At 41.3% G+C, this 17,462-nt stretch overlaps 1 protein-coding gene across 1 annotated transcript in view; it reads left to right on the forward strand.

The window, feature by feature from the left end:
* spire2 (spire-type actin nucleation factor 2) overlaps positions 1 to 14,949 on the forward strand; it is a 30,252-nt gene extending 15,303 nt beyond the window's left edge. Inside the window, exons 6-15 of the mRNA XM_018703634.2 lie at positions 816 to 902; positions 1,182 to 1,299; positions 2,841 to 3,007; positions 4,384 to 4,606; positions 6,429 to 6,556; positions 7,843 to 7,980; positions 8,079 to 8,146; positions 9,345 to 9,372; positions 10,544 to 10,641; positions 13,403 to 14,949. Of these exons, the coding sequence (XP_018559150.1) occupies positions 816 to 902; positions 1,182 to 1,299; positions 2,841 to 3,007; positions 4,384 to 4,606; positions 6,429 to 6,556; positions 7,843 to 7,980; positions 8,079 to 8,146; positions 9,345 to 9,372; positions 10,544 to 10,641; positions 13,403 to 13,808 (1,461 nt within the window). The 3' untranslated portion in view covers positions 13,809 to 14,949. The remainder of the gene's footprint in view (positions 1 to 815; positions 903 to 1,181; positions 1,300 to 2,840; positions 3,008 to 4,383; positions 4,607 to 6,428; positions 6,557 to 7,842; positions 7,981 to 8,078; positions 8,147 to 9,344; positions 9,373 to 10,543; positions 10,642 to 13,402) is intronic.
* The last annotated feature ends 2,513 nt before the right edge of the window (positions 14,950 to 17,462 follow it).

Genomic DNA, 17,462 nt, shown 5'->3' on the forward strand with positions numbered 1-17,462 from the left:
TCCTCTGCTGCTAAGATCCATTGCACGTTTCATTTTATCCATTGCACATTTTATTCTGTTTATTTTATCTTATTCTATTCTTATCTTACTTTCTTTTTTAATGTACATATGTATAGTGTGTCTATAGCTGTTTTTTTCTGCCTGTATATTTTAAAGTATGGTGTCTTTGTCTTTTGCTTATGCCGAAAGCTACCAAACAAAATTTCGCTATGTGGTGCATAATGACAATAAAGAACTCTTGATTCTTGATACACACTACAAATGGCACGTTTTGACGAAGATTAAAATCTTTTTGACAATTCGACATATGTCTGTTACTTTTGCCTCCCCACGTGCTAATGTAACACCAGAACAGCTTCTCCCAGGCATTATTTTACAGTGGCGCCGTTGCTGGATTCTGGGATTAGCACTGTCCAAGATGATTATGATTGTTTTAAAGAAATACAAAGAAGCCAGAGTGTTTTTTTCCCCTATAGCAGAATGATAATATTTGCAGCCAGACTGCTGAGTCAGCACAGGCAGAGGGAGCCAGTTCTGCTCCTGGATGTGTAGATGATAAATAGACGTGTTTGCTGTATCATCTGCATCAGGTGATAAAATGTCAGTGTTGTGCTTTGTGCCAGAGAAGCAGCTTTAATATTCTGAGTGTAGTTAACTCATGACTCATGTGTGTTTTCACTCTAAAACGTTTCAAAAGCAATGAGTGTCGTCCAGTTCATCAGAGCCAGACTGAAGGCCTTCACTGCAGCCGTACTGTGATTAACAGACAGAGTGCTACAGCTGCTGTTGTGTTTTTTGTTTTTTGTCTTAACCAGGTGGATGGTGACATCCCCACCAGAGTGAAGAGAAACGCTCATGAACTGATTCTGGATTTCATCAGATCAAGACCTCCACTTAAACCAGTGAGTGGGTTTAACAGAAATTCACCACAGAAGTGTGTATTTACCCTGAAAACCACTCAGCGTGTATCATACCAGAGCAGGAGAGAATGGTGTATAATAGCCAGGCATAAATAAGTGGCTCACCTATTTCAGCCTACACCATGTCACTGCTAAGTCCTCACTACAGCAGCCTGGATTTGGATACATACAGTAACTTGTCCTTTTTTTTTTTTTTTCCTTTGTCATCTCTTTTAGGTTTCCCAGAAGTGTGAATATGTTCTAATTATTTCTCCTCATTAGGTTACAGAGCGCAGCCTCCCCCCTCCTCCCCCCCAGCAGCAGTCCCTCCATGACCGGGTCCTGGCTGAGATCAAGCAGGAGAGAAAGCTCAGGCCTGTGGTCCTGCCCAGCTCCAGACGTAAGAGGACCATCACTCACCTATTAAAGAACTAAATACAAAACATCATGAAATTGCTGATTTTAATAATGTTCCTAAAAAGATCCACAACAGGAAGTGCTTATATCTGTCTTTATTAAAGACAAAGTTTTATCTGATTAGGATAAAATACATGTTCACTGCTTTTCAGAATCATAATCAGACCTTGTTTTGTTTCCAGCAGACACACACAAGAGTACTTTTAGTAAAATGATCCAGTTTTATATTTGTCAACCCAAAAACCAGTTGGATTTACAGTGATGTTAAATGATGTAAAAGGTAAGGTGTGGTGGCTGTTGTTGACATCATACTGTGTGTTTGTATTTGTCTCTAAACTGCCTCTGCAGGACTTTCAGTGTGACCCTTGTTGTGTTCTTGCTGTGATATCCAGAGAGCAAATGTTGCAACGAAGGAGACTGGGCCACACACACACACACACACACACACACACACACACACACACACACACACTGCTAAATAATGACCTCAGGGCTGACGCTCTAGTTTGTACACTCTGTACAGTAGCCTGTGAGGGTCAATACAGTCATGCGCTGCATACGACTTTGTAAGCTGCAGTGTCTAACAGCTACAGCACATGTGGAGGTGGTATCACATTTCATAAATATTGACTTATTTACAGATGAAGGTCAGTGTAATTCAGTGTGTAGGCCGCTGATAAAGGAGGAGGGAAATCTCTTTAACAAATTGCTCTGTTTAAAGCTGCTGTCGGTAATTTATGAAAACAAGAGATCAGATCTCTGACAGTGATTATTAACAAGCAGTGTTATCATTGCAACATGTATAGCAGAGTGATTTAATGGTCAGAGCAACCGTCTCTCAACAAAAAGTACCTGAATTCAACCCAGCATTTTATACCTGCTGACACTGAATCCTCAACAGCTGGTGTGTACTCTGTGTGGTTAAAAGACATCAAAATCCTGTGGCTTACTGTCTCTGCTCACCAGGTCTTGGCGTCTTTGGCTTACTGAAGTAGATCAACTTGAATAAGGAGGTTTGTTTGTTTTGTTTTACCCATCAGTTTTTACTTATTCCACCATCTGTCATTGCTGTTTTTTGCCACTTGGGGGCAGCAGAACAAGCTGGAAAAAAAACACCAAACCAAAACAATCAGCTGAAAGATGCTAAAAAAAATCTCTTTTTTATTATGAGCAGTCTGTTTGACTTTCACATAATGATTTACTTCATTGTTATTATCGAAACATAATTAGTACAGTTTTAAGTTGTGTTTGTTCTCAAAGCACTGATTTAAGCTGTAAATCAACAGTAAATTCTGCACCTAACATGATTCAGTGACAATAACAATAAATCCAGTGGGTGTAATGTTATTTTTGGTGTTGCTGGTTTACAGTAATTACACCCATGTCTAAAAATGAGTGTAGCAGTGAATTATTGATGCGAAAACGCTGCACCCAGAACATCCTACATGTTGGATCACTGCCCTCTGATCTCAGTGCTTCTTACTTATTTGTTCTCTGACAGTGTTTTGGTTTCTCTCCCTTCAGCATTTGGCTCTTTGCCCTGCCTGGCTCAGACTTGTCCTTGTAACGTCAAATCTACTTCGTGCATCGACCTGTCCATGTCAGAGCCCGGGCCCCGGCCGCCGTCCCGCCCTCGCATCCTGCTCAAAGCCCCGACTCTGGCAGAGATGGAGGAGATGAACATATCTGAGGTGAGGCTGGGCCGGAGCTGGAAAACTGAAATCTTGGAGGGGAAAAGAAAAGGAATCATTGAATGATTGTTTGTGTCTCTGAGGGCTGACTGGTGTTTTTCACAGGAGCATGTGTTGTTGCCTGAGAGGGTAAGACTGCACAAAGGGTTGAGAGTGAAACAGTGATTGGGAATAAATTCTCAGCTGGGGAAATCATCTGCTCTGCACTTTGTCAAACATCAGAACCTGACAATGTTTTTCCCCCCTTATACTTCAGCATTTTAAAAAGTGTTGTGGAGGAGGTACAGACTGAGAGGAAAGCATGTTTACTGTTTCATTTTCACCTCAGGTTCACATTTTTATATACAGAGTCTCTCACAGGTGTTGAAGCCTCCTCTGTGGTCACCAGCAGCTTTTCACATCCAGCAGTGGTCTGTTGACCAGTCTGAAGCCACTGTCCAGCAACAGAGAAAACGAACCAGGTTAAATCAGATGAGAGTTTTAAGTTTGCGAACATTTCTGTTCTCTTTCAACTGAACAGAAAAACGAATAAAGCCTGAATGAATAAATACTGTAAGTCTGACTGAAGTTAACCATGGAACCACTACAGACCAGTTTCACTTCACGCTGAAACAACTGTTTTCCAGCTGGTTCCTCTTCACTGTGAATATAGACCAATTTTCTGTACATGTTGACATGATCACAGTTTAATATAGTCTGCTTTTATACTTCAGATCCTCTTCAGTCTGAAGTATCTGTTCAGTGTCTCTCTGAATGACTCATTCAGGCTTTGATACTTGAAGTTTATTTAATGTCATTTTGTATCTTGTTCATTGATTTCCAGATGGAGAAAAAAATCACATTATTCAAATTGAAAACTGAACCCAGTGTTTTGATGACAGCAGAGTAAAGCAACAGAGCGAGCTGAGAGAGGAGTTCAGTTCCTGGTTCATCTTTATTTGACATCAGAGTCTGAGCTCAGTGCTGGTCCACAACATGCTGCCAAAACCTCTGTTTTGTTTTTCAGTGCTAGTAGTTTTTTGTGTTTTATTATTTTATTCCTCATATGTTTAAAATGTGCTGCTCTCTGGCTGCAAACATCACAGTTTACTCGTCACATGTGAAGTGATATGGACTGTGTTGATGTCTCAGGTCATGAAAAAAAACACATCAGCTCTAATTTGGCTCCATAAAACTGGTTCACATCCCGTACATGTCCTAGATGAGATGTCTTCATGTACACATTATTATCTTGTGTTTGCCGTCTGTCCGTCGCCTCATCTTTTCTTTATTTTCTTCCTTCACCTCCAACCCCTCTTCATGTTGCCCCTTCATCCCCCTCTTCCTCTTCCTCCTCCACCTTTCCTCCCCCTCTTCACCCTCCATCCTCACCGCAGGAGGAGGAATCCCCAGAGGGCGGGGAGCTGAAGAGGACAGAGAGCTCCCCGACGCCTCTGAAAAGAGATCGCTCCTTCTCAGAACACGACCTGGCTTTGCTCCGCGGAGAGATGCTTCCTTCGCTCTCTGAGTCGGCCCAGCTGGACGGGGCGGTCAGGCTGAGGGGGGAGAGGGCACGGTCCCGGACCCTGACCAGCGGCGGGCCACCTCCTTATTACAGAGGTCAGTATGTGAATGTAGGTTTTAGATAAGCTCTGATCATAGGAGTCCTTAAACACCACAGGAAACAGCAGTTTGTTTTTTCATTTGGTTTACACTAAGCGTAGCCAAACAGTTGAGTAAGAATGAATATATTTACATTGCTTCATTGACATTCATTTATTCTATAGTTTAATGAATTCACCCCATTTATCCCAGCAGAACTCTGGTGCGGATCATTTCATTGGCCGAGTCGCCTGTTTGGCTCAAAGAAGCATCATTAATGACATCAGCTGTTGTTGTGTTAGTAATGAAAACCTGCTGACTCCTCTGTGGCGGATGATTCACACTGGCTGCACTTTTAATTGTCTTCCCACAGAGGGAGACACAGTGCCAGTTATACTACAGTACAGCCAATCTGTATATTTATCCTCATTTAAACTGAAGATTTTCATAATTGAACATATAATTGATATCAAGTGAAGGGAGAACACTTAAATAATCGATGCGTTGGCTTCCAGAAGTCTAAATACTGTCTTACAGTTTCCAGTTCTTCTGCCTTGAGGCCTGGAAGGAAAGCAGCAGTGTAGAAACCAGAAGGTCAAAACCCAACAACCACTCACATCTCCTGCTAAAAATGAAACACAAGCTCTTTCCATTTTAATTATAGAATTTCTGTTCAGTTGAAGGTAAAATGTTTTTACAGGTTTTATCTCAACCTTCAAAGCTTCAGGGCCATAAACCGATTCAGTGGTTAAGGAGACGTTGTGTCCCCACTGATTCCAGTCTATCCTCAGTTATACCTTAAGCAGAAACCTCATTCAATTACTGTTACCTCCCTGAAATAGGAACTGAATAACGTGTCAGTCCGCCGTGGTGAAATCCTCACAGCCCGTGCTGACGGGGAGTTGACAAGGATCACATCTGCTGTGAAGCTCCTGGGAAAGTTGTGATGGATTCTAATCAAATATAAAGATGTGCTGATAAAGTCAAACTGAGGGAAGGAGGGTAGGAGCTAATGGGTTTGAATTGTGCACTGCATGTGAGCCACAGGGAGGATGTTATCTGTTTGATGGCCATGATTCATGCATTAGCAGCCTCGTCATCCATATCCAGAGGTAATTGTTTGAAAAACGATCCTGACTTCAATCCACTCTGAGCCACGAGACGGCTGCAGGCCGATCCACGCTGCTGCAGCTGCAGCACGCCACAGCCCCTGGACAAACCAGAGTAATAGCTAAATGGAGATTTATTATATAGTGCAGGACTGCCAGCAGGTGACTGTGCAGCCCTAATTGTGTGAGTGTGAGGATGCGAGCCTGTAAGCCTCAGCTGTCATCGGCAGCTGATCCAAATTACATGTACCAGTGATGTTTGCCGGCCTGTTCCAGCCTTCCTCTCAGCCTGTTTACTTTCCATTAGAGCCAAATTGACACCTTCCTTTTGCAGGATCAGAGAGGCTCCCAGTTTCAGCTCTGTGTGGTCTGTCTCTAACCCCCTCCCACTGTCAGTTAACCGAGCCTTTTCTTTTCTCCTCTGGTAGACTTGCCACTGGGCAGATCTGAGTTACAGCTGTAGCAGCATGGGCCGAATCACTCTACTGAAATGTGATTAATATTACATGACAGCCTCAGAGTCGATAGACAGACACTGTGAAGGCCTGAGATCTGAGATGGGGCTAAGTGAAAGAGGCTGATGTGTAATTCATGGACTTGTGAGACTGGGATTTGTGGCTTTCTCTCATTCACTCAGTGACGCTGTCCTCATTTGATTCAGTCCTGTTTAGTTCCCCTCATTATTTCCTCTCTGTCTTCTCTCACGTCTCATCCATTTTCCCCACTCCCAGCCTCCTTCCCAGGTCACGGCTGGGTGCCGTCCTCTCCGGCCCGCCTGTCTCTGAGTTCAGTTGATGAGACCACAGAGGGCTCAGAGACCACGTCGGGCTCCAGAGCTGGAGATGAGCACCAGTGGATGGTGAGTTAGAATCACAGCAGCATGAGAGATGGCACTCTGCTTCCTGTGAAGTCACAGTGCAAAAATATTCATCTTATCAAGTCAGTTTCATCTGCAGGTGCAGTGACATCATTTCAACCTGTTTCCATTACAAATCAGAGCAGCTCTCTTAACAGTTTAAATTAAGGACTAAATCACCACTACTTGAACAGTCTAGACTGCTGAGATGGGTGACCTTTGACCCCTGACTTCAAGCGGCAAGGATTGATGGGAGGAATCATTGGTATAGAACTGGCATCACTTCTTATTGTTCAGATCCATCAAAGGGAGAACAGGTTATCTTTCAGAAAGTCTCAAGACATACATGAATTTTTTTTAGACATTTACAAACCAGGGCTTATTTTAATAATGAGATCTGTGAATAAATGTGATGCCAGTTTAATTAACATACTTATCGACATGTATAAAGATAAGGACAAATCTGTTTCGATCCATTAGACACATTCAACATATAATGTTAGACTAACATGTGAAGAGCAACTGGCAGATCATTTCCATATATTTTGGAGCATATATTGGCAGGAGGTAATATGAGCAATACTTTACATTTTTGGTGCTGGGATTGACTGCTCTCTCTCTCTACAATCTGTTTGGGGAGTGTAGCAGTTCATTTGTCTATGTGAGACAAATATCTATTAAAGATAGTAGCAGCAAGAAAGAAAGCTGTAATGCGAAAATGGTTACAGACTGAACCTCCAACAGAGACTGACCGGATAGATGTGGTGACAAATATTCACAGTATGGAGATAAACCTTTTCAGACTGATGAATTCAAAATGATTTCTGATCTGATACTAAATAAAATGACATTTATTTCCATCACTATAATGTTTGTGTGGATGCACAGATGACTAAATATTAATATTAAGTATATTAAGAATAGTAATAGAATAAACCATGAGGTCCATTTATAAAAAGCTTTATCAGCAAAAAGATTTTTCTTTGTTGCCAGAGAATTGTAGATGTTAAACTTTCCATTCTGAGCACTTCAGAGACTACTTGTTAAAGTTATTTTTGACCAAGGAAACAGCAGTCAAAAAATATCAGTATCAGTGTATTTTATTTTTATTAATAAACAAAATAACATCGGTGTTCATGATGTAGCGAAAAATCCACAATTCAGCGTTACCATGAAAAAATGAGATTAGAAAATGTGACACTGCTCAAAGAGTCACTGTTTTATTATGTAAAACTAGTGGATGGGTGGACAGATGATGGATCTCCTCTTCCTCCTGTGGTCTGTATCAGGAGGAGTTCAGCCACCCTGTGGAGAGTCTCGCCTTAACGGTGGATGAAGTCATCAATGTGCGCCGAGTGCTCGTCAAAGCAGAGATGGAGAAGTTCCTTCAGAGCAAAGAGCTCTACAACAACCTGAAGAGAGGCAAGGTAATGGAAAGGAACTTCTCTCAGTGCTGTACCTCACTGTGCTGTGTTTACAGGAAGTGGACTGACCTTGTGTGTGTGTGTGTGTGTGTGTGTGTCAGGTTTGCTGCTGCTGCAGAGTGAAGTTCCCTCTCTTCTCGTGGCCGTCCACCTGCTTACTGTGTAAAAGGTATCAAAGAAAACTTTGATCTCAAAGTTAAAAGTTTCTGAAAAGTTTAATCCTCGTCCCACATTCGTCCTTAAATGTTGCTTGATGTTTGTTCCAGGACTGTAGCCAATAAGGTCACGAGTCTCTCCAAAGCACCACCCACCTCCACCACTCATATTTTATTCATTAAGTGTGACTGTACAGGAATATATTTTCTATAAATTTGATCTCACAGCATGAAGGTCTACAGACATTTTCAAAGCCTCTATACTGACAAAAAGATGTATTCAACAATGTGCACACACACTTGGCTCACAGAGTACTATAAATACTGCTTGACATTTAAGTGTAGTTTCCCCAGGTCTACTGTAGACTCAGTGCTCTTTAGATACAATGGAGGCAAGATAGGATGAGTTGATAAAGAAGGGCCCAATGCAGCTGCATTACTTGTTGTTCTGACACAAACACAAGCAAATGGGGCAGTGTTAAAATACATAATATTTTGCATTAAATGTTGTCTGAATGTTCTAATTGAGCAAATGTTAAACAGTCATTATATTTTTATACATGTTAACTAAATGGGCTTTAAAGTTTAATCACAGTCTTAGACTCACTAAGTCATTCCTGGAATCCACTACTATAAAATCTAATGAGGCACAAAATATGATCAAACAGACGGGTTGTTAGAAAACCAACAAGTTCACCAGATTATCTAAACCACTTTTGGATGTAGAACTGAATTGGCATGTGCAACTACCAATAAATTTACTGTTTGCCCTCATTTTCTCTTTAATGTAAATTTACAACTTACAATCTGACTTTTTTTTTTTTTTATGATTTCACCACGTTCACAAATCCCAGCAGTTAACTTGATTAGTGCAGTATAATGACTACTGATGGGAGTGAGGGACAAAACTGTGAAAATAAAAACGAAGTTGTAACAAATCAAAATTTCCCTTTAAACAAGCTGTGATTTTAATTATCTCTTTGTGGAGACCAGGAAAAACAACAAGTCTCCAGCTGAGCTCACTCCTTTCTTCTCCTTAAACTCTGTTTGACGCAGGACATAAAACATTTTAACAGCTTTAATAATGGAGTACTGCAGCTAACTGTAGTCAGTACTGATCAACAGCCCGGTTAAGGTAGCAAACCTCATACTTCTTACCCATCTGCTATTCAGGAATATAGTTGTATTGATTGATTTCCGTTTGTGTTACAGGTCTGTCTGTGTCTCCTGCAGTGCAAAGGTAAAAATAAAAACACTTACAGCATTCACTCTCTGCTTCATTTTAGAAGTATGAGTCTGTGCTTACAACACAACTGAGTACACCCATATGTAATATCGCTACATCTTAAAAATGTGTAGGTGAGATAACAGAGCAGGTGTGTACATTCAGTACGAACAGAAAAGATGCTGATTAAGCTCAGCAGGTGAGGAAAACTCCAACATGATGATGATGATGATGATTCCAAACACAAATTTGAGAATAAAAATGATTTAAAACTATGAACTATGTCCTTAACTTGAATGCAATAGAATCTTTGGAGCATTTTAAAGCAGAAGGTAAAGCAACAAAACCCATCCAGTGATGAACAGCTGAATCATCTGAAGAACAGCAGAACATCTCTGCACAGATTAGTATCAGACTGGTCATCCATGCTTAAAAATACAGGCAGACGATCAAAACATTAAGATAAATAAAAGAACTGAAGGTCGTTCTGAATTTTGTTGTATATGGTGCTGAAGTATGAATCTTTCATCATCAGTCAAAGAATGAATTGGCTTCGTTCTTCCCAGGCTTTGCCTAAAAACAAATAAACTAGTATTAAATGGACATGGATGGATTTGTAATTCCTTAACATTTTAGTGATATTGGTCTGGGTTGAAGTCAGTTTTGTTGTATGCTGTATATATTTCTTTGTGGAGTAATACAAAGATTTGAATGGGATATTTTACCCTCTGTTAACATATAATTTCAGTTTGTCAGGTTCAGTGAGGCGGCTGGTATTTCTGCTGACGTCCGTTCTTCTGTTCTTTTGTTGGTTTTTATTAGTCACATCAGTCCCAGGCCATGTTGGATGTGTGGGTCTGTGCTGTGTAGGTTTGATTTTTAGGTTGTTTGTGTGTGTTTTGTTTGTGTTTTGGTTGTTTGTGTGATGTGTGTAATGTGGCTGTTTGTTGAGATGCTGTGACTCATTTGTTCTGTTAAACATTATTGTATTTTGTCTTTATTGAAATACATACCTGTGCATTTTTTGAGGTTATATGTTCATTTGTGACCGTGTGACAGTGCTGAGTAGAAATGCTCGTATGAACGTATTTTGCCTTCAAGTGTGCTGTGCCCCGTCACATCAGTTCGTTTCTTTCGACCTCTGTCTCACTGTTTCCTCCTTATTGTGTCTCCTCCTGTGCTCCAGATGAAGATTCCCTCAAAGAAGATGGCCCATATACCTGTGTACACTGTGGGCTTCCACAGCACTCCAAAGAGCCATGGGCACAAAAGCCAAGTCTATAAGTGAGTCTGTGTTTGTCTGTAAAACCACCAGAGAACCTGTTTGTGAGAATCACAAGCTAAAGTTCTGGCTAAAGGCTAAAGGTCGTGAGGTTTATTCATCACATTCATACTCATCAGAGGATACATCCTTTCCATTGTGGAATCTCCAATTATTTCAAAATGGTGCCACCCTTGTCCAAATTGAGCTTTTCAGACATCATATGTCATTATCTATGACCAGACAAATCAGCATAAAATCTGTACACTCAAGCTGCCGATGGCAAAATCTCTTTATTTCCGTGATCCTCCCTCCAGCGCCACCATCATGCCAGATCTTATATTTTTAGCTGCACATATGGTGAGACTCTAACGAGACTTAATAGCCCACAGCAGCTCCATGAGGCTATAATAAGCATTTAGGCCAAAGTACCTAACATCAGCATGCTAACATGCTAACAGTGACAATGCTAATAGGCTGATATTTTAGTGGCTGTAGTGTTTACCATGTTCACACTCTTAGTTTAGCATGTTTGCATGCTAACATTAGCTAATAGCACTAAACACAGTGTACAACCGAGGATGATGGAATTTCAGTATTTTAGTATTCTATACACTGACTATTAACTGATGCTGAAGAGGTGATTTATTATTAATTCAGCAGCTAATTTGCCTTTTTGTGTAGTAGTTCCAAAGTTCACTGAAGGTAAATTGTCCTTTAAAGCAATCACCACACCTGTTCAGTCCACGGACAAACACCCCTCAGGTTAAGAACAGGTTAAATCTGTCTAAATCTGCCCCTTCCTCAAGCCACTGACTGCTAACCTTCTCCAACCTAAGCAGAACCAGCGTTTGTGTTTACCTCAACCAATCGCAGAGTGCCTACTCAATCCAATCACCAGTGTCCACCCCCTATCACCACCCCACCCCCCCCCACCCCTTCTTGTGTTATATAATCAGCGCAGCGCCAAGGCCTCTAAGCAGCCATTATATAATAATTACCCAGCTGTCATTAATATCCTCACTCCTTGTGCCTGTGTGAAGACAGACGTGGAAGAGATGGAAAGAGGGATGAAGCAAGAGAACTAGACAGTGAGTTGGGGAGAGGGGGAGAGAGAGGGGTAGAGAGAGAGAGCGTTGGGCTGATATGCTGTCTAACACCTGTCATTACTAGCTGCAGCTATAAGGACAGAAATAGTAGCTTTAATAACAGCAAATGTTAGAGTTATTTTAATCAGAAAATCTGGCCTTAATCTTCTCGTTAGTGGCTGTGATGGTCCCACCCAACCACAGCATGTCTTTGTTACACAATTTATTATGCTGTGTTTATATTCATCACTTTGAATAAGATTAGAGAGACAAACAAGATCACGTGTAGCTTTATTTTTCCATATGCTCAGCTGGTTCACTGTGAGAAATGTGCAACACTGTGTCAGTTTATCTGTTGAACAATCAGTAATAATCTGTTTGTATTCCAGTTTAAAATGCTGCCACAACAGTGATTATAAGTGACACACACAAATCAGTGAACAAGTTAGAAAAATAAGACATGAAGAAGAAATTACAGAGTGGCTGTTTCTGACATGCCATTATTCATGTTATTGTTTTTTTGGGACCCAGCAGTGTGACTGCAACAATGATAAAGAAAATAATTAAATCAGGGTGAAGTCTAAATCCCCTGCTGATGATGATCATGATCCCAGAGCCTGTCTCACAGGATGTTTTTGTATATTTACAGAGAAGTTAAATCCTCTCTGGTCTCCACCAAGGCTGTTTCACAATAAATAAGTACAACCACTAATTTTAACCTACTGAAAACATCAGGTTAGAGTTTATCCTAACACTCAACAAAGGCTAAACTTAACTAAATGTAATGTAAGGTAACTAAGTGGGTGTAGTCAGTTTGGTTTTCTGGCAAGCGTTTCATGATATTTTTAGAAAAACAGAGAAACTTGATACATGATGCAAAATGTGTTTTGCATCATGTATCAAGTCTCTATGAGAGTTGTTGCTTATGAGAATATGTTGATTTCAGACAATCATTTATGCTTTAAATAATAATGTTTCATTTGAAGTTTTATTTTCGCAGATACTTTCTTAGATGACTCAGGCAATTTGATATTTGCAGTTAAGTGTTAGTAAATTAAATCTGAAAGACTCACAGGAGATGGACTCAAAAATTAAAAGGCCAAATTCAGTGGAGACAAAGATATCATGACTTGTAGTTTTTCCTCTCTTACACTCAGTAGCCTGGTCACAGTAAAAAGTGGCACCACAGACTTCACCTGCACTTACCTGGAAAAAGCTCAGCTGCTCCATTGCTACTCTGCAAGCTACTGTGGCTGGCAGGCTAACCGCTAACAGGAACATGCTAATGCTAGTCAGTTACGACACCCCCTTTAGCTAACTTGCTTGCAACTTGGTCACTAATAGACAGTAATGTTAACACAGTTTCACTGTGTGTTTGTGGAGCAGTTAACACTCAGAGGGTGGGTAATAAAATCTACAGCTAATACACCAGGATAACCTCCTGTGTTTTTTAGTGAGCTGTCAAATCAACTGATGTTTCTGTTTTAAAGGCAGTAATGAGCTGGTCATTAAACCCTCCCTGCCTGGTAAACACCTCTGTTGACATAAGAAGAGTTATTTTCTCAGATATAAACTGCTGAGTCAGAATCTCTGCTGTGAATTTGTGTGATCAGCTGATCAGCTGGTAGGTTTACCATCTTCCATCCCTCTGTTCGTATTCATCATATATACCATAATCCTCCCTGTACCTCTGCAGGTCCCTGCGCAGTTTATCCCGCCACTCAGTGGAGGAGGAGTTCCCCCACCTGTACGCTCACGGCTGCACGCTGCGCGACATCTGCGCCGAATGCACCAAATTCGTCGCCGACGTCATTTCCTCCAGCCGCCGGAGCCTGGACATCCTCAACAACACTCCCAAGAGGGAAGCCAAAGCTGCTGCTGCTGCTGCTGCTGCCGCCCAGAGACCACAGCTGCAACGTCAGTCCCACCTCGACATCTGCTGTCAACCCAACCCTCCCCAGCGTCACCCTCCACCTTACCCACAGTCACAGTGTCACCCCCAGCTCCCCACCCAGTCCCATCAGCAGCAGCGACTTCATGCATCATTTCCACCTTCTTCGCCGCAGCTGCACACCAAGACGATCAACAATCTGAACCAATGAGTAGATTGACACTTTATGCCTTTCTGCCTACACACACACACACACACACACACACACACACACACACACACACAACACACACACACACACAAGTTGTGCTACTGCACTACACTGCGCACACACACACACACACACAGAAAAAGAGGGTTCTTTAAGGGTTACATGGATGTCAGTAATGATGACAAAGAGCCAACTGATTGTTTTGAATGAATGAAAATTGTAAATGAGGATATATAATCCAGTGAGGATCCTTCAGAGGTCTTTGCTAGTTTGGAGTATAAATGCATTATTTAATGGTTATGCTATAAGATACTGTATAAAACTAAATAGACATTTTCTGGAGCTGTATAGAACCTTTTTAGTAAGAATCTAGCGACTCTAACCCACCACCACCTCACCCATCATCCACCTCCCAACAACATTATTCTCCATATCTCACCATCTCACCCAGCAGACATCCTCACTCACACACACACATACACAGAGCCCCCGTTCACTTTATAGGGTTTCAGTAAGAAGTGTTTGTATCTGCCTTATCTACAGCCAGACTCAACTCCCTGAAGCTCACAGCTGCTGGGGCAAACACATGGGAGCAGAGGGCAGATGAGGAAAGTACTGGTGGTTTGCAGGGGGTGGGAGTGGGGGTGGGGGTTACACACTGTGAGAGAGAGAAGGTGGAGGTGGGTTTGAGTAGGTGGTAGTTTGACGGGGATAAAAGCTGCCCAGCATTTAGTCAACATGTAACCGTAACATTTTAGCTCTCTGTGGCTGCCTTGTTTTTGTCATGAATGTAACTTAGAGAAACACAACACAGAAATATTAAATGATAAGCTCGCACACAGCGTAATAACTTATTTTTAATCATCCAAAAAGGGATTTGTAACAAGTGGCTGCTGCATTTCAGACGTGCTTTTAAAGTCCCAGGTCCAGCTGGATTGCGGCGTCATAGCGGTGACACTGTGAATGTAACGGGGCGAAGCTGCAGACTGCGTCTTTAACTGATGCAGCTCGATGATGCTGATGTGAAGCAAGCAGATGAAACTCCCGTCTCTCTCACTCCCCCATGGACGCTTGCAATCTGCTCTGGTTTTGTAAACACTAAGTAAACCTCAACTGCAATAAAATCTAATGACAAACACGACCAGTGCTGCGTCTGAGTTTTACTGTTCTCTGCTGCGCGCTGAGTTCAGCTGTTCTGCGCCACATAACAGCCTAAGTGGTCACTGAGCTGCACTTTATAAATAAATGAAACATTATGTTGTGTGTTTCAGTGAATGGATGTTTTTTTTTTTCTTTCATGAGGGTAAAATTTAATTAATTTTAATAACAGATGAACATACTGAGGCTGATTAAAAGCATTTTAAAAGCCCTGACTTAGAGACAGCTTAAGGTGACTGTGTTCAGGTTGCTGCTGAGCAGGAAAGTTCTGGGTTTTAAATCAGGTTGATTAAAAAAATCCCAGTATATGTATAATGCAGTTTCTGGCAGAGGCGTAGCTCAACAACTCTGGGCAACAGTCCGTTTGGGAACCTTCTGCCCCCGACAATCTTAAATTTAAGTCATGTCCCAGGACCTCCTCCCAGACAAGAATCATTTAGATCCCAGTTTCTGGTTCAGTACCTAACAAGTCTGAACTCATTCAGTCAGGTAGAGGTTTCCACCTCAAATACAGAGCAGTGTCAGAGTGGTTGCTGGGGGATTACAGAAATAGGTGAACAGTTTGGGGAATATGTTTTCTTTCTGAGCGTTAGATGAGTGGGTCAATACCACTCTCATGTCTGTGCATTAGAGTGCAGGAGGTAATTACCTTAGCTCAGCACAAAGACTGGAAGGAACCTGCCAGCGTCCAGAGATCAAACTGCCCTGGAGGATCCAAACACATCTGCTCAGTTTTATATCACAGCACAGTTTGACTGTATTTATTTTCTTAGTGTAGTTACTTTATGGTGGCTGGTTTATCGATATTTCATTGTTTTTTGTGAGGGTGACTAGATGTGTCATCTTTGTCATCAGTGTATCTCACATTTGTTACGTTTCTACTTTTGGTCGATCTGCTCTGCTTTATCAGATTCAGTTCTCATGTTTCTGTTTGAGAAGCTGCCTGCCTGTCTGGGCTATGTCATGGTGAACATCAGTCAGGTGCAGTGCTTTCTGAGCTGTGTTTATTACTGAGCTTTAAAGGTGTTAGCAGAGTATTTCTGAACTCTGGAGAGAGCCAGGCTACCTGTTTACCCCTGCTTCCAGTGTTAATGCTAAGCTATGCTAACTGCCTCCTGGTTCTATCTGCATACATAACATACAGACATGAGAGTGGTGTTGATTTTCTCATTTGCAAGAATGAAAAATGTTGAACTTTTCCTTTAAGAGCTGTACAGTCTTTTTAATGCAGCTAGCAAACATGTTAGGTTTGCTGTTACTCAACTTATCAGTTGGTTACACAAAATATGTTTCTCTTTTTTGGACCATAACGAGGAAACAAGTAATGTTTGACTAATTACACAGTTTATTAAACCCAAACAGCTAAAATTAACAGAGTCTAATACAGGAATACTGTGATAAATTGTGCTTTTATAAAGGCTCTAATGTTCAGTTTCTGTTGACTTTCAGGTTCAGGTTGTGCAGCTGTTGAACTGAATAGATGTACTGGAGATGTTTCTAACATGTAGAAACTCATGCAGCACTTTATTTCTTTTGAAACAGAAGGAGTTTTGTCCATCATGCAGGCTGCAGCAGCTGAGCTCCTCTCACAGAACACATATGACGGTGAACTGACCTCTTGGTAAAACGCTCACAGGTGTGATTCTGCCACAGCTCTGCTGGAGCTGAACAACAAAGGCACATGAAGTCAGAGCCCATGTTGAGGGCTCTGTGAGTGTGTGAATCTCTGCCAGTGTATAGCTTGGTGTCACTGTTAAATGTTAAAATCCATGGAGGATGTTCAAATAAAGCTGAACAGAGAAATGTATTAACAACTGTTTTCTAATGTGGACACTAATTTGTCTCGGGTAATAACAGCAGATACAGCACAGCAGCTCTACTGATGATAATGACACTGACATCCTGCAGAATATGAGACCAAAGTTTACAGTGAGCAGCAGCAGCAGTGTCCATTAATAGAGGCTCCACAGTGAGTGAACTTAAGAAGGCTTTGTGGATCTATAATGCGTCTATGGACGCCCCGCCTCTATCATCATGAATAAATAATCTACAGGTCTACATGTCGATTGGCTGTCATTCGGCTCTGAGTTCACTCTACAGACAGACAAGTCATCCTGAATGAGACTGGATGTAAGGGGAAGTTGGGCGATTTTGCTTTAAAAATAAAAGTGTGAAACTATCAAACTTGTGAGTTCATTACCATTTTAACTCTACTGATGAGTACTTCAACGTCCACCTGTGATGAATGCATTACTCTGTGTAGATTTATTTATTACCCCGGGTTCCAACACACCTTTCTCTCATACTTCAGTAAGTATTTAGGGGGTGCCTTCAAGTGAGCTCCAGTGTTTAAGCCTAAAATATTGTAATACAGTATATATATTACAATATTTTAATAGCTTTTAAGTGTCATTTCTTTACCTCTTATTTTATTTATTTATTATTTATATTTACTTATTCTTTCCTGTTGTGTTTTGTGCAGCTGAAACACAGGAA

Source organism: Lates calcarifer, linkage group LG10 (genome assembly GCF_001640805.2).
Source record: "Lates calcarifer isolate ASB-BC8 linkage group LG10, TLL_Latcal_v3, whole genome shotgun sequence".
Classification (NCBI taxonomy): Eukaryota; Metazoa; Chordata; class Actinopteri; family Centropomidae; genus Lates; species Lates calcarifer.